The following is an 18,344-nucleotide window of genomic DNA, read 5'->3' as shown; positions in this document are numbered from 1 at the left end:
GACTACACCTGAAACAGAGTGGCACTAATATCCTGGGGGCGAAATTGCCGAATGCTCTCTGGGAGGTATTAAATTCATTCAGCAGGCGGATTGGGGCCTAACTGATAGCTCCATTGTTCAAGAGGGTGCGAGTAGTGAGGTCAGAAATAAGGTTTCACGACCGCAAGAGTTCAGTGGTAAACAGGAAGCTGGTTTGAAGTGTGTCTACTCCAAAACCACACTTTGGAAGCCGGAATAACTGTTGATAAAAATGCAGCATGGGCCTTCAATGTTGTGGCTATTTCAGAGACTTGGATAGAGCAGGGATGGGAATGGTTGTTGCAGGTTCTGGGATTTAGATGCTTCAATTAGAACAGAGCAGAGGTATGGCATTTATAGTCAAGGAATGTTTGACGATGGCATAAAAGGATGTTTGAGGACTCGTCTACTCAGGTAGTATGGGCTGAGGTTAGAAACGGGAAAGGAGAGGCCATACTGTTTGGAAGTTTCTGTAGGCTTCTGAATAGTATCAGAAATGTAGAGGAAACGATATCAAAGATTGTTCTCCATATGAACGAGAGGAACAGGGTAGTTGTTATGGGGGACTTTAACTTTCCAAACCTTGCGTGGAAATACGATAGTCCGAAGAATTTAAATGAATTAGTTTTTGTTTAAAGTGTGCAAGACATTTTCCTGATACGTTATGTAGACAGCCAAAGAAGGGGCCAGGCCACATCGGATTTGGTATTCGGTAATGAAACTGGCCAGGTGTTGGACTTGAATGTCAGTAAACACTTTGGTGATAATGACTACAATTCAGTTATGTTTATTTTTGCGATGGAAAGGGATAGGCATATACCGCCGTGGAAGAGTTATAGCTGGGGAAAGGCAATTGTGATGCGAGTAATCAAGATTTAGGATGCATAGGATGAGGAACGAAAGTGCAGGGAATGGGCCCAATTGATCTGTGGAGTTTATTTAAGGATTAGGTGCAGCATTTCCTTGATAGGTGTGTAGCTGTCAGGCAGAGAGGAAGTGGTCAAGTGAGGAGCCGTAGTTTATTCAATAAGTTTAGTCTCTTATCAAGAGAAAGAAGAAGGCTCATGTTTGGATGAGACGTGAAGGCTCAGTTAAGTGTTTGAGAGTTGGAAGATTGCCAGGAAACACTTAAACAAAGAGCAAAGAAGAGCCAAAAGGGGACATGAGAAGTCATCGGCAGACAGGGTCAGGAAAAACCTGAAAGCTTTCTCTCGGTACATCAGGAATAAAAGAATGCCTAGAGAAAGATTAGGGCCAATCAAAGATAGTAATGGGATATTGTGCGTGGAGTCTGAGGAGATAGGAGAAGCACTGAATGAATTTTTGTTAGTATTTACACTGGAAAAAGCCAATCTGTCGAGGAGAATACTGAGATGCAGTTACTGTACTCGACGAGATTGTGCCTCACTTGGAGGAGTTGTTAGCAATTCTGGAAAGTGTGAAAATCGATAAGTTCCCTGGGCCGATGAGATTCATCCCAGGATTCTCTAGGAAGCCAGGGAAGCCAGGGAAGTTTATGTCGTCATTATCTCCAGGAATAGTGCTAAAAGAGTGGAGCATAGCAAATCTTGCCCGCTTGCTGAAGAAGGGGAGTAGAGACAACCCTTGTAATTATCGATCAGTGAGCCTTACGTTGGTTATGGGTAAAGTGTGGTACAGGAATATAAAAGATATGATTTATAACCATCGAGAAAGAAATAAGTTGATTAGGGACAGTCAATACGATTTTGTGAAGGGTAGATAGTGCCTCACCAACTTTATTGAGTTCTTTGAGATTGTGACCAGTCAGGTGGATGCCACTAAAGCAGTTAATGTGTATATGGATATCAGTAAGACGTTTGATAAGGCCCCACTGTGGGCTACGACACTGATGCAGAGGCATGGGTATGAGGGTGATTTAGCAGCTTGGAATTGACTGCTGAAAGAAGACAGAGGGTGGTGGTTGATCGGAAACGTTCATCCCGGAGTTCAGTTACTCCTGGTGTACCGCAAGGATCCGTTTCAAGGCCACTGCTGCATGTCATTTTTATAAATTACATGGATGAGGGCATAGAAGAATGGGCTAGTAACTTTTCGGATGACACGAAGGTCTGTGGAGTTGTGGATACCACTGAAAGATGATTCACGATAGGAGTGAGAGAGGTAGGGTAGTTGTCATTGGGTCTTCAACTTTCCAAATATTGACTGGGAACACTATAGTACGAGCAGTGTACATGGGTTAGTTTTTGTCCAGTATGTGCAGGAGGACTTCTTGATATAGTATGTAGACAGGCAAACAAGGGGTGAAGCCACATTAGACTTGATACTGGAAACGAACCCGGCCAGGCGTTAGACTTGGAATTAGGTGGGTACTTTAGTGATAGCAATCACAATTCTGTTATGCGTACTTTAGTGATAGAAACGGATAGGTGTATACCACTGGGCAAGAATTACAGCTGCGGGAAAGACTGGGGGATGTGATTAGGAAAGATTTAGGAAGCATGGGATTGGGAAGTAAACTGCAGGAGATGGGCACATTAGAAATGTGGAGCTTATTCAAGGAAAAGCTTCTGAGTGTCCTAGATATATATGTACCTGTCAGGCAGGGAGGAAGCTGCAGAACGCGGGAGCCGTGGTTTATGAAGGAAGTGGAATCTCTGGTCAAGAGGAAAAAGAAGACTTCTGTTAGGAAGAGAAGTGAAGGCTCAGTAAGGGCGCTAAAATATTATAAGGTAGCCAGGAAAGACCTGAAGAGAGAGCTCAGAAGTGACAGGAGGAGACATGAGAAGTTGTTGGCGGATAGGATCAGGGTAAACCCGAAGGCTTTCTACAGGTATTGAAGGAATAAAAGAATGACGCGAGTAAGATTAGGGCCAATCAAGGATAGTAGTGGGAAGTTGTGTGTGGAGTCAGAGGACATAGGGGAAGCACTATGAATATTTTTTGACAGTATTCACTCTAGCAAATGGCAATGTTGTCGAGGAGAATGCAGAGATACAGGCGACTCGACTCGGTGGAATTGAGGTTCACAAGGAAGAGGTAAAAGACATCCTGCAGAGTGTGAAAATAGATAAGTCCCCTGGGCCGGACGAGATTTATCCGAGGATACTCTGGGAAGCCAGGGAGGAGATTGCCGAGCCTTTGACATTGATCTTTAAATGGTCATTATCTACAGGAATAGTGTCAGAAGACTGGAGGATAGCAAATGTGGTTCCCCTGTTCAAGAAGGGGACAACGCTGGTAATTATAGAGCAGTGAGCCTTACTTCAGTTGCTGGAAAGGTGTTGGAAAAGGTTATAAGAGATAGGATTTATAATCTACTGGAAAAGAATAATTTGATTAGGGATAGTCAGCATGGTTTTGTGAAGGGTAGGTCGTGCCTCACAGACCTTTTTGGTTTCTTTGAGAAGGTGACCAAACAGGTAGGTGCGAGTTAACCGGTTGATGTGGTGTATATGGATTTCAGCAAGGCGTTCGATAAGGTTCCCCACAGTAGGCGATTTTACGAAATGTGGAGGAATGGGATTGTGGGAGCTATAGCAGTTTGGATCAGTAATTGGCTTGCTGAAAGGTGACAGAGGGTGATGGTTGATGGGAAATGCTCATTCTGGAGTCCAGTTACTAATGGTGTACCACAAGGGTCGGTGTTGGGTCCACTGCTGTTTGTCATTTTATAAACGGCCTGGATGAGGACGTAGAAGGGTGGGTTAGTAAATTTGCAGACAACACTAAGGTCGGTGGAGTTGTGGATAGTGACGAAGGATGTTTTCGGTTACAGAGAGACATAGATAAGCTGAAGAGCTGGGCTAAGAGGAGGCAAATGGAGTTTAATGTGGACAATAGTGTGGCGATTTACTTTATCTGAGTGACCGGAATGCAAAGGACTGTGCTAATGATATGATTCTTGGTCGTGTAGATGAGCAGAGAGATCTCGGTGTCCAGGTACACAGATCCTTGAAAGTTGCCACCCAGGTTGACATGGTTTTTCAGTTGGCATACAGTGTTTTAACTTTTATTAATAGTGGGATCGAGTTCCGGAACCATGAGGTTATGCTACAGCTGTACAAAACTCTGGTGTGACTGCACTTGCAGTATTGTGTACAGTTCTGATCACCACACTGTAAGAAAGATGTGGAAGCTTTGGAAAGGGTGCAGAGGAGATTTACACGAATGTTGCCTGGTATGGAGGGGAGGTCTTGCGAGGAAAGTCTGAGGGACTTGAGGCTTTTTCGTTAGAGAGAAGAAGGTTGAGAGGTGAATTAATAGATACATATAAGATATTCAGAAGGTTGGATAGGGTGGACAAAGAGAGCCTTGTTCCAAGTATGGTGACGGCGAGCACGAGGGGGCATAGCTTTAAATTGAGGAGTGATAGATATAGGACAGACGTCAGAGGTAGTTTCTTTACTCAGAGAGTAGGCAGGGTATGGAATGATTTGCCTGCAACGGTAGTAGATTCGCCAACTTTAAGTGCATTTAAGTCATCATTGGATAGACACATGGACGTACATGGAATAGTGTAGATTAGATGGGCTTCAGATTGGTATGAGTGGCCAGTGCAACACCGAGGGCCGAAGGGTCTGTACTGCTCTGCAATGTTCTATGTTCTATGTTGCAGGTTACACAGGGACTTAGAAAAGCTGCAGAGCTGGACTGAGAGGTAGCAAATGATTTGCCTGCAACGGTAGTAGATTCGCCAACTTTAAGTACATTTAAGTCATCATTGGATAGACACATGGACGTACATGGAATAGTGTAGATTAGATGGGCTTCAGATTGGTATGAGTGGCCAGTGCAACACCGAGGGCCGAAGGGTCTGTACTGCTCTGCAATGTTCTATGTTCTATGTTGCAGGTTACACAGGGACTTAGAAAAGCTGCAGAGCTGGACTGAGAGGTAGCAAAGGATAATAATGTGGAAGAGTGTGTGATGATTCACTTTGGAAGGATCAACAGAATAAAGAACACAGGGCAAATGTTAAGAGTCTTGGTAGAGTAGATGAGAAGAGCGATCTCGGTGATCATGTGTATAGAACGCTGAAAGTTGCCACTCAGGTTGATAAATTTGTTTAGAAGGCATACAGTGTGTGAGCCTTTATTGATAGAAGGACTGTGTTTCGCGCCACGAGTTGATGCTGCAACTGTATAAAACTCTGGTGTGGCCACACTTACTTTATTGCGTACCATTCCGATCACCACGTTATAGGAAGGATGTGGAAGCTTTGGGAAAGGTTCAGAGAACATTTACTAGGGTGTTGCCTAGTACTGAGGAATTGTCTTATGCGGAAAGGTTGAGTGACTTGAGGTTGCTTTCGTTAGAAGAAAAAACGTTTGAGAGGTGACTTAATTGAGCACACATAAGATAATCAGAGGATTTTATGGAGTAGACAGTGAGAGCCTTTTTCCTCGGATGGTGACTGCAAGAACGAGGGGACATAGCTTTAATCTAAGGGGTGATAGGTCTCTAGGACAGATGTCAGAGGTAGTTTATTTGCTCAGACAGCAGCAGGTGCATGGAACACACTGCTGCAACAGTCGTAGACTTGTCAAGTTTAAGGGCATTTTTGAATGGTCATTCGATAAACAAATGGATGAAGATGGAATAGTGTAGGATATATAGGCTTCAGATTGGTTCCACAGGTCGGCACAACATCGAGGACTGAAGGGTTTATGCTGTTCTGTAATTTTCTATGTTCTAGAGACCTGGATGTGTGGGTGCATAGTTCCTTGAAAGTAGAGTCGCAGGTAGACAATGCGGTGAAGAAAGTGTTTGTCGTGCTTGTCTTCATTGGTTCATCCATTGAATATAAGAGTTGGGATGTGATTTTGTTTCTATACATCACATTTCTGAAGCCACTTTTAGAATACTGCATGAAATTATTATCACCCTTGTGACCTAAAGATGATGTTACATTTGGGAGGGTGCGGAACATATTTGCAAAATGTTGCCAGAACAGGAGGTGTTGACTTATTGGGAGAATTTCAATCGGTTAGGACTTGGTTTTCCTGGTGTTTTGGAGGCTGAGTGGAAACTTCATAGTGTCAAAAAATCATTTATGTTTCGGGGAAATAGCCAACATCATTTATCCTGGGTTGAAGAGTCCAAGACTAGATGTCAATGGTTTAAGGATCGGGGGCTGATTTAGAAAACATCTGTGACGGGGGTGGGAGTTGGGGGAGTAGGGGTAATATTGTCATGGTGATCTTAGTGCATGTATGAAATGAGCATATTTAAAAAAAAATCCCGAATGAGTGCATGCATAGGATGGGTTTAGATGGGCATGGGCCAAATGCTGACAAATGGGACTAGATCAGATTTGGATGCCTGATTGGCATCAGCACTATGACTTTATGTCTATATCACCCAGTGTGTCCAATCTCTCTTCATAACTGAAATTCTCGAGCCCAAGGAACATCCTGCTAAATCTCCTCTGCATCTCGTCCAGTTATGTCTCATCTCTCCTATAATGTGGCTTGCAGATCTGCACATTGGTCTGCAGCCAAACCAAGCAAGAACTTTGGGCATCATCATTTTTGAAGAAGATTACTCCTGTCAAAGCTCTTTTAATTCAGCATAATTATTCTAACCAATAAGAGATTTCCTTGTTCTTATTTTGGTTCTTTTAACATCCAATTACAAATTAGACAGTCTGCTCATTTTCAGAGCTACGTGAAAACAAATTTGTATTATGTAATTTTCCTTTCTTAATAAATACAGCACAAAAACCAAAAATCCAGAGTTGCCTGAACCAGGCTTCTGTGATTATCGATTGGTGGGTGCCAATAGGAGTGTATTTCCCTTATTTGTGCAATAAATTTAAAAAACAAGAATCGTAGACGACGGAAATCTAAAACGAAAAGCAGAGTTTGCTGGATAAACTCAGCATATCTGGCAAACGTCAGTGGAGAGAAAGCAAAATGAAAGCTTGCAGTGTAGTCACTCTTCTTTATCTCGCCAATGGTTTCCAATCTACCTGTCTACAACCTTCAATAATAAGAGCATAAGAAGACAGAGCAAGTAAGGATCCGATTGTGCATAATGGAATGGTTAACAGAATAAGCCGACTATTACTCTTCCCTTTCCCCACAGTCTTATGAATATCATTCGTTGTAATATTTATGACATTCACTTTTGGAACGTTGTCGCTGTATGAATTTCTCTAATGCTCTGTTACTGATATTAAATTATCGCAACAGTTACAGAGCACTGTCTGTAGAGACAACATAGTGCACTCAGAAACATTGGAAATCCTCGTCTGCACAAATGCACTGTTTCAAAGCGTCACAGGACTCGAAACCGTTACTTTGTGCTTGTCTCTCTCTAGAAATGCTGGGGTTCCCCATGCTTTCTGCTTTTTTTCTTTCCAATGCCCTGATCCTGTCCTTTAAACTAACAACTGAATTCAATTCGGGAGTTTTAAGCTCACTACGTGATGGTTAACTTAAGAGGTACCCTCAAATTATTCCAAAGCTGAGTCTATGCTGCTACTTAGTGATTCGCAGAAGAATTCACCTCATCATCCTCATTCCCAACCAAGCCTGATCCAGCAGTGCAATTCCCCAGATGTGACCGCATTACCTTACCTCTGCTCCTTGACTCGAGCTAAAATAGATCCACCATACATGCTTCAAAACCTACCACCAGGCTTCCGCATATAATGTGCTGCAGCTTACCTCGGACTTATGTATGCGTTCAAATATCTATCCAGCCAGTCACTGCACTCAGTCCATGCACTCAATAAATGCACTCACCCAGTAATGCATTCACTTACTGGCACTCACTCCCATATGCACTGAAACACACACACACACACACACACACACACACACACACACACACACACACACACACACACACACACACACACACACACACACACACACACACACACACCTCATTCACTCCTCCTTGACAGTCATGCGCTCACTGGCTTATACTTCTTTACTCAAGCACTCCCTGACACGTTCACTTATTCACTAGCAGTCACTCCTTGGCACTCACTGGCAACTCACTCACTCACTCACTCAAACACTCACTCACATGCTCACTGGCACTCACTCAATCATGCCCCACTCATTCACCCACTCACTCATCCTTTCACTCACTCACTTGCTGACACATTCACTCACTCACACTAGCTCACTCATTTATTAATTCATAACATGTGCTCACTCACTACTGAGGTTCACTCACTAATACTCTCCCTTACACACTGGCATTTATTCATTCTCCGACCCTCTCACCTCCCTCACTCAATCATAGGACATAAAACATAGAAGGTGACAGTTTTGAGGAAGTGCCACTCGACTGAAATTCTAGGTTTGATTTCATCCCACGGACGCTGCTACGATTTCCCAGCAATTTTTGTTTATGTTAAAGAACAGGATAGCAACAGAAGACCTTCAGCTCAATAAGTTGTGCCTAATATGATGCAAAATTAAACAAATCTTTCTGCCTGCCCTTGGTACATACCCCTCCATTCCTTGCATATTCATGCACTTATCAACAGTCCTTTAAACCTGCCTATCATATCTGCCTCCATCACCACTCCTGACAGCGTGTTCCACTCTCCTACGAATCTCTGGATTATAAAAAGATGCCCCTCACATCTCCCCGATCACCCTCAGTGCACGCCCCCTAATATTAGGCATTTCAACTCTGGGAACTAAATTTTGACTGTCAACTCTATCTATGCATCTCATAATTTTATAGACTTCTATCTAGCCTCCCTTCAGCGTCCGCTGCTCTCAGGAAAATAACCCAATCTTTCCAGCCTCTCGTGATCACTCATACCGTCTAATCCATGCAGCTTGCCCAAAGCCTCCATATCCTTCCTGCAAACTGGTGACAATATTTGAACGCAGTACTCTAAGTAAGGCCTAGCCAAAGTCTTATAAAGCTGCTGCATGACACCCTGTCTATTGCACTAAAATTCCCAAACAATAAAGTCAAGCAGGCCATGTGTCTTTTTTTTAATCACCCTATCTCCTGTGTGTCCACTTTCAGGGAAGTATGGACTAGAATCCCAAGATCACTCTGTCCATCAATGCTATTTAGCGACCTGCCATTAACTGTAGACCTGCATGTCTTAACATTTAATTCCCTAAATTGTGGCATCACACGCTTACCCGGATTAAAGTCCATCTGCCATTTCTCCACCCATATCTGCAACTGATCTATATCATTTGACAACCTTTTACACTATCCACATCTCAATCAATATTAGTGTTGTCTGCAATCTTACCATCCACGTACATTTTCAACCAATATCACAAACAGCAGAGATCCAAGCACCTATCCGTGTGGAATACTGCTAGTCACGGACCTCCAGCTTTGACAAACACCTTTCCACTATTACTGTCTGCCGTCTAACAAAGCAAATTCTGAATCAACGTGGTCAATATACGGAGGATCCCATGCATTTTAATCTTGTGGATGAGTGTAACATGAGGAACTTGGTTGAAAGCCTTAATAATATTTATTTAAACAATATTCACTGCTATGCCATTAATCAAATTCTTTGTCACCCCTCGAAAAATCCATTCAAGTCAGTATGACATGACCTGCTCCATACATGGACAAGATTAGAGTGGTGCTGGAAAAGTAGGAAGGGCTGATGATGGGCTCCTTCCCAAAGCGTCGATTTTCCTGATACTTCGATGCTGCCTGACCTGCTGTGCTGACTCTGATCTCCAGCATCTGCAGTCCTCACGTTCGCCTGTTCCATACACAGCAATGCTCACTGTCTCTAATTGGATCATATATTCCAATGTATGTAAGGCATATCTCTAAGAATTCTCCCGCTCATAGCTTCCCAAACATTGATTTGAAATTCAATGATTTGCTGTCTGTGGGGTTATCCTTATTTCTCTTGTAGAACAGGGAAAAACATTAACTACTTAGCAGTCCTCTGGGATCTCTCCAGTGGCTACCGAGGATACAAAGATCTTATTCAAGGACCCAGAAGTCTCCGCCCTTGCCTCTCCCAACAGCCTGGGGAAGACAACATTGTTCCCTGAGAACTTAACCAAGTTAAAGCTCTTCAAAAAACCCAACTCACGTCTTTCTTGTTCTGAAAATGCCCTAGCATATTAATATGCTCGACACTATTCTCAAGACCCACTATATCTTTCTCTTGGGTGAAAAGTGACGTCAAGTACAGGCTGATTTTTGACGTTGCCCACATCCTCTGCTTCCAAGCACAAGTTCTCTCCTTTAGCCTCGAGGGATCACACCTTCCCCCTTGTTATCTTCTTGTTTTTAATGTACACTTCAGGATTCGCTTTAACCTGACTTGCCAAGGTAATTTCTTGACGTCTTATTGCTCTCCCAATTCCCCGTTGAATTTGTTTCGTAACTTCTTTATATTGCTCATGTACCCTGTTCAATTCTGGCTTCTTACATAGATTTCTCTTTCTTTCCACCTTTTGACTAAATTCACAGACCTCCTTGTCATCCAAGCGTCCATTACTTTTCCATCCTTGTCTTTCCTCCTTGATAGAACCTGACTGTCCTGAATTCCGACCAGCAGGTCTGAAAAAAATCCCATTTGTTTAACACGGAGTTCCCAATAACCGCTTTTCCAGATTAGCACTCCATAGCTTTTGCCTGAAGCTGGCTTAATTTTACCATTTCCTCCATTTCGTACCTTCCTACAATGTGGTGATTTATCGTAATTCATCTTAAAAAGTAAGGAGTCATGATCACTGTTCCTGAACTATTCCCCGACTGAAATGTTCAGTCTCTTAGCCAAAACAAGGATCATTATGGTCCCTCTCCCAGTTGTAATATCCACATACAGTTTGCAGAAACCCTCTTGGATGCACTTAACAAATTCTGCTCTGTTCATGCCTCTTGCTTGAATGGATTCGCAGTGAATATTGGGGAAGTTAAAGTCACCCACTCTGACAAATTTGTTGTTATTCCATCTTGCTAAAATCTGTGACAGACTTGTTCTCCACAATCTTGGTGGCTGTTTTCGGGCCCACAGTAAAGTCCTATCAGAGGTGATAGCACTCATCTTGTCTTTAAGCTCTACCCATCCTGTGTCAGTGGATAACCATTCTAGTAAGACCTCTCTGAGTGCAGATTTAGCATTCTCGTAATGAGTCACATAACAATTGCATTGGAACTCACTTATTCAATCACCCATGCATTTACTTGTACACTGTGTTGCTCACACACTTACATCTATTCATTCACTTTCTGTCCCCACTCATTTAAAGCACATAGTCACTTATCCCAGTTACTCACTTACTAATTCATCACCCGAACTGACTCGTTCACTCACTTCAATATTTGCTGGAATTAAATTACTCACTTGCTAACGAATTCACTCTTACACAGACACTCAATCAACCACTCACTCTACCCACTAACTCACTCAACCACTCATTACCATTCACTCACTTACATTCCTTTCTGCTCACTCACTCACAGTAATTCACTCATTCACTCGCAGACTGATACTCACTCACTTATATTCACTCAATGGCTCTTATTCGCTCACGAGCACAAGCGCTCACTTACTCAGTAGCACTTACTCGATCCATCCCTCACCCAGTAGTACTCAGTCTCCCAATCACACACTCTCCCACTCACTCAGTTACCTACTCACTAACTTACTCATTCAATTTCTCTCATTCACTCTGTCTCTCATTCATTCAGTTGCATTCAGGCACTGGCCATCACTCAATAATTCACTCATCCCTGATACTCAATCACTCAACCATTCGCTTCCTTTACTTGCACAATTGTACTTCCGCTCACTTACTGGCACTCACTCACTCTCTCTCATTCCTCATTCATTGGCACTGACTCACTTACTCAATCTAGCTCTCCCTCAAGCACTCCCTCCCACACTCACTCACTGACTCCCACTATATAACTGCCTTGAACTGACCGCCAAATATTCGTTCACTTACTCACGCTTCTCATTCACTCCTTCAATCACTCATTGTCCTCGTTGACCAACTCCCTTCCAAACTTTCTCTCTCTCGCTTACTCACTCATTCATCGCTTCCATTCAGTCCCTCATTCACTGGCACGGTATGGCTCACTCAAAGCACGAACTCACTCTCCTCATTCATGCACTCTTTCACTCTCTGACTGACGTGCTCACTCCCGCTCTATCCCGCACCCAAAGCTTATAAAGAATATGGGCCAAATCGCAAATATACAACAGTTTGACCACAGGTTATCTCATTAAATGGTGTAAAAGGCTAGTGGGGATGAATATCCTACTCCTTTTCCTGTGCTTCTCTTTTCCTATTTTTTTCATCATAAAAGTACCTCATTCCAGGAATCAGGAATGTGATCATTCTCTTGAATACTTCAAATCCAATGGTGAAAGCAGACAGAAATTTACACAGCCCTCTTCGACTGTGTCAGTAATACAATGTGCAGTTTCAAATTGCACTACATTTGTCGCACAGCCCCATAATATTTGATGCTGTTGAATAGTGAATAAATCTTTAAAATGATATTACTTGATTGTCAAATGGGAGCGAATATTGCCTCATGTTTTGCCAGATGTGAACTTGCCCACTTCACATTAACACCTCGGTGGACCTATAAAGTTGACTTACTTTTTATCTGAATCTAGAGTCATTGTGGTCTACAGCACGAAAGAAAAACGTCCTTTGGCCCATCGAGTCTGTACTCATCAAAACAAAAACGCCTTTACCATTCTAATCCAATTTCTCAGCCCTTGACCCATAGCCGTAACTGCCTTGGCATCGAAGTATACATCTGAATACTGTTTAGGAGTTATGCGTGTCCCAAGTATACAGGCAGTGATTCAAGATTCTCAATACCTTCTGAGTAAAATAGCATTACATCACATTTTGTTGAACCCTCCTACCGTTTATTTTAATGATATGCCCTGGTCACTAATCAATCCAGCAAGAGTAATTGTTTCTTCCAGTCTACCCTATATCCCTGATATTTTTACTCATTTCAATCAGGTCCCCTATTCTGCTTCAAGGAAAACAATCCCCGTCTGTCCATAGCCGAAACTTTCATGCTCGACAGGAGGAAAAATTTTCAGCATGGAATCAAATATATTGTTTTCTTACTTAAATATTGGGATGAGACAATTTAATCATTAATGTTCGATAATAGGTAGTGCATGGAATATAATTGATAATGGACGCTTTCTTTGTTACATGACATACTTAATTATCAATTCTTGCTCATAGTCACGGCATGGTAAATGACAGATAATGCATGTATCATGTTAAGAATGACTGCTTAATTATAAATGTTTTATCTCAGTTAGTGAATGATAGAAAACTGATAGAGCATGCATTATATTATACGTTTAATTACTGATGACGTATCAATCATAGTCCAAGAGACACTTGTTGAATCTTTTCTTCAGTGCTATTACACTCCTCCTATAATGTGGATTCCGGAACTGCACATTGTGTCCTAACTAATGTTTTGTGCAGTTCTAGAATCACCTACGTGATTTTATGCCTCAATAGTAAAGATCTGAGTCCGATACTGATTCCCAGTAAATTGATCACTCTTGGACATTCTACATGGGCTGTCTCTCCCAAAGGGTACAAGTGGGAATGACAGGATACGAGTTCAGTCTTGCTGTAGAAGCAGCCATCTGATTGCAATAGAATACATTGTATAGCAGAATAATGTAGTTGCTTTCCACTATCTAATTTGTAGGGTTCATAAAATTGAGGCAACAGCGAACCGACACATTTGTATCTGTGGTACGGCAGCATGACCGAATAAAATCCACTTTCTTTCACAGACCAGCGAACTTCAGCTCTGAAAGCTCCGGGAAAATGGATCAATCTGGACATGGCAAAGAATTCGGCCGCTTATATATTCACCCAGGAAGAGACCACCGACCAGGCAGCAATTGATTACATCAGAAAGGAATGGCAAGACCAAAGAGATTTTCTCCAAGTATGGGAACTTGCAAACAGAAGTTTGGGGCACAATTGCATCATACCACCAGGATTGCGCAGGGAGCATTTGATAGCTATTAACGCTTACACTCAAGAATCCAGTTTATATAAGGAATTTAATGCAGCCACCAGAAAGTATGGAGCAAGCGACGCCATCTATCAAACGAAATTCCATTTCAAAAGTTTCCATTATCTCCTCTCTGTAGCACTAGCTAAGTTTCAGCAAAAACAGCGCATCACCTTCAGGGGAGTTCGGATCCTATTCAACGCTACAAAGGGAGAGGAAGTCCGGCTGGGCCAGTTTTCTTCGACCTCCTTAATGCGTTCAATAGCCATTAGCTTCATGAACAGACTGTCGGATGCCAACACGCTATTCGAAATAAGGACCAAGCTGGGAGTGTTCATCAGTGAATTTTCGACTATGAAAAGTGAAGAAGAAGTCCTCATTCCACCTACCGAGGTCTTTGAAGTTGAAGACACGCCGCTGTGGGAAAAACAAGGCAGTAAGAAGTGGATCAAGATTAAACTAGCTTCGAGAGGGAGCAAGGGTATCAGGGTGACAGTTGACACATGCAATGGCGCATTCAAAGTCAGCAGAAGGAAAAGCAACTGCTCCAAACTTGGTCAGCGCTTACGAGGCAGAAAGCCGTCCTGGCTCAGCAATAAGAAGCTGATAGCTAACTGATTATAAATGCTTGATGATAGATAGTGCATGGCGCATACGGATGGTATATACTTCAACTTTTAAAGTACATTATTGGTTAACAATTCTCGCAATAATTAGTGCATGGCACGTGACTGATAACAGTGCAGCATATTTTTATATTGCAAGCTTAATTATCAATGCTTGATAATATGCATATTATATGACTGATATAACATGCTCCATGTTTCATATAACATATTTGAGTAACAATGCGTGATGATAGAAAGTGCTCGTGATTTATGTTTTATGCCACATACTTGACAACAGGCAGAGCATGGTATTTAAATTGTCATGCTTGATTATCAATGCTTGATAACAGATAATGCTTGGCATAGACCTGTAAGTGCACAATTTCAGTTTTGTATTATATGCTTGATTATGAATGCTGGCTAATCCACACTACGTGGTATATAACTGATAGAGCACCATTCATTTTCTGCATAACATAATTGACCATCAATGCTTGATAATCGTGCATGATATACAGCTGACCTTGCATGCATCATGTCTTATATAGCATACTTGATTACCAATGCTTGGTCATAAAATGTGCATGGTTATATTTGCTACTGCTTTTTCCTTTATGACTGGTTATCAATTCTGGCTAATCAGTAGTATGTGGTACATAATTAACAGAAAATGGTACGTGTGTTACATAGCATACTTGATTATCGATACTTGATAACTGTGGGTGGCACGGTGACATAGTGGTTAGCTGCCTCATAGCACCAGAGACCCAGGTACAATTCCTGCCTCAGGCAACTGTCTGTGTGGATTTTGTACATTCACCCAGCGTCACCGTGGGTTTGTTCCGGTTTCCTGCCAAAGTCAAAAAATGTGCAGGTTAGGTGAATTTGCCATGCTAAATTGCCCTATAGTGTCAGGTGAAAGGGTAAATGTAGGGAGATGGGTCTGGGTGGGTTGCTCTTCTGAGGGCCAGTGTGGACTTGTTGGGACGAAGGGCCTGTTTCCACACTGTGAGTAATATAATCTAATGTAGATGCAGCATGATATATAATTCAAGGTGCATTCTTCATCTTTGATAATAGTGCATGATAAATAACTGGTACTACATGACTCATGTTTTATATGACATAACTTGATTATCAATACTTGATCATGGATCATATGTAGTATTTTTCATGTTTTATATTAAGTGCTTGATTACAAATTCTTGATAATAGACAGTACATGGTACAAAACTAATTGTGCACTCCTCATTTTGAAAATTACTGCGATTTATCGCTATGGCTAGTTTTAAAGAAGTTTGCTTATGCAAGCCTTCTGTTCCCCGAATATCGAAGACTCAGCAATCATGATTCAACACCTTGCTGCTGGCAGCTGACTAATTGACATTAGTTGAATAACGTTGGAAAACAATCACCCACACACTTGTCCCAAGCAGTCAATCTATTCTGAATAAATATCAATGTACTTAGAATTCACTGTTGCATGCCGCATGTAAAGAGAGTTCAGATAGTTTGGCAAACGGGCTCTGGCTGACATTAGCCACGGTTGCCATGGATAATAGACATTTCATAAGAAATGACAGACAGTTAGCTGCCAAGCTTAATTCAACTTTTATACTGGCAAGTTGACTGTGATTACTCCAGCACTGCACTGAAAATGAACCAGATAATGTTTGTTCAACTGTAATAGGAACAATGCATGTGCTGTCATTTTTGTTGTTTTTTTCTGCATAGCTCTGTAAGCCCTGATGCACTCAATATTGGAAGATTTTATTAAACGTATTGCATTTCAGCAACACTCAAATTTTCAAATGTCAAATGTTAGGGCGGCACGGTGGCACAGTGGTTAGCCCTGCTGCCTCACAGTGCCTGAGACCCGGGTTCAATTCCCGCCTCAGGTGACTGACTGTGTGGAGTTTGCACGTTCTCCCCGTGTCTGCGTGGGTTTCCTCCGGGTGCTCCGGTTTCCTCCCACAGTCCAAAGATGTGCGGGTCAGGTGAATTGGCCATGCTAAATTGCCCGTAGTGTTAGGTAAGGAGTAAATGTAGGGGTATGGGTTGGTTGTGCTTCGGCGGGTCAGTGTGCACTTGTTGGGCCGAAGGGCCTGTTTCCACACTGTAAGTAATCTAATCTACCTTCAAAAAAGTATCATTACCAATCAATGCAGCTAAAGAGCTCAATCAGAGATCGTCGAGTGTCATGTTAATTCAAGGGTAGGAGAGTGTATCTGTTTGAGATACTCTTCAAGGAGCAGTGTGCACTTGTCAGGTCACACTGTCTGCAGCCACACTGTTGTGATTCTATTAAAAAAGAACTATTGACATTACGATACTTACATAGATGTCTGTCTGTGTGGAGTTTGTCCATTCTCCTCACATCTACATGGGTTTACATCAGATGGTTCCGTTTCCTCCCATTGCCCCAAAATGTGCAGACTAGGGGGAGTGGCCATCTTAAAGTGCCCATAGTGTCCAGGGACTTGCTGGGCAGGTGGGTTAACCATGCTAACTGGAGGAATGGGAAGATAGGATGTAAAAATGTGTTTGATTAGGAGCCTTTTCGGAGGGTTAGTGCAGATTTGACGGGCTGAATGACCTCTTCCTGCAATGTCTGGATAAGGATCTCTGTGAATTATAACATTGGTAATTGTACAATGTAGACTTCAGAACTTTAGCAATTACTCCAGGATCGATAAAAATGTCAACAACAACTGTTTGTGGAATAAGTTCTTTCTGGAGAAAAAGGGACAATGAATTAAAAATATTATCTATCTCTGGGAAGAGAAGGATTTCAACCTGCATAAGCAAACTACTTGGAAACAGCCGACACTTTCTGTGACAAGGAACAGGAACGAGGTACTGAGAAGCTGAATTTCACTTTTGGCAAGAAATGCAGCGACACACTTAGTGGCCTCAGAAGTGTCACAAATAATGTCACACCATGAGTTTAAAAAGAGAAAATGCAAGATGAATTCAACTTCTTCAGCAGCAGAGAACATTGTTGCAGAAGAGCACACACTGGAGGCACACAGAGGCAAATGTTGCTGACTGGAATCGTGGCTAAAATTCATCATTGATTGTGTCATAGCCAATTTGAATTGTGAGGCTTAATTTGGTTACACAAGAGGAATTGTTTTGGTTGCTTTATGCAATAAAGCTTAAATCATTGCTTCAACATTTTAATTTCTGTGGATGTCTTAATAAGTAGTCAACTTAAATGCAGCTTATAGTGATTTACCGACAATAATGTGAATGTCATACTTATTCCTAACTGTACCTCAGCCAGTGCCCCTGCGTTTGAAATGTGATATGCTACTATTTTGTAGCTGCATACTCTAGTAAATATAAGGACCAATGATCATAAGAGCATTGAATTAACAGAGGAAGTTGTCCACTCAGCTGCCACAGACTCCTCCCCTGTTCAGTACGTTCATGGCTGATTTCACCATTTCAAAATCTATGCCGATGCTGGATAACTTTTCCCCTCTTTGCTTATCGCAATTTAAATACGTCTGATTTGCAAGTACCGGAAGTCACTGCATCTACTTTCCATTCATAAAGGATATTCTGAAAACATCCTCTGAGAATGCCAGAGCGCGCAGGAGAGATCAAGAGAGAGAAAGTGGAGAAGGAGTGAGGTTTTGTGTGTGTGTGTGTGTGTGTGTGTGTGTGTGTGTGTGTGTGTGTGAGAGAGAGAGAGAGAGAGATAGAGTGTGGGAGAGAGAAAGTGGAGAGAGAGTT

The 18,344-nt window shown here is 42.1% G+C and overlaps 1 protein-coding gene across 7 annotated transcripts in view; it reads left to right on the top strand.

Annotated features, from left to right (window-relative positions):
- LOC132834537 (erythroblast NAD(P)(+)--arginine ADP-ribosyltransferase-like) overlaps positions 1-17,778 on the top strand; it is a 31,715-nt gene extending 13,937 nt beyond the window's left edge. For all 7 annotated transcript variants that reach the window (XM_060853468.1, XM_060853466.1, XM_060853465.1 and 4 more), the window contains one exon: positions 13,769-17,778. In XM_060853468.1, coding sequence (XP_060709451.1) covers positions 13,769-14,613 — 845 coding nt within the window. In that variant the 3' untranslated portion in view covers positions 14,614-17,778. The remainder of the gene's footprint in view (positions 1-13,768) is intronic.
- Positions 17,779-18,344: the final 566 nt, after the last annotated feature.

Source organism: Hemiscyllium ocellatum, chromosome 40 (assembly GCF_020745735.1).
Source record: "Hemiscyllium ocellatum isolate sHemOce1 chromosome 40, sHemOce1.pat.X.cur, whole genome shotgun sequence".
In the NCBI taxonomy this organism is placed as follows: domain Eukaryota; kingdom Metazoa; phylum Chordata; class Chondrichthyes; order Orectolobiformes; family Hemiscylliidae; genus Hemiscyllium; species Hemiscyllium ocellatum.
Note: the sequence above shows the minus strand (reverse complement) of the source record. Positions and strands in the feature narration are given on the sequence as shown.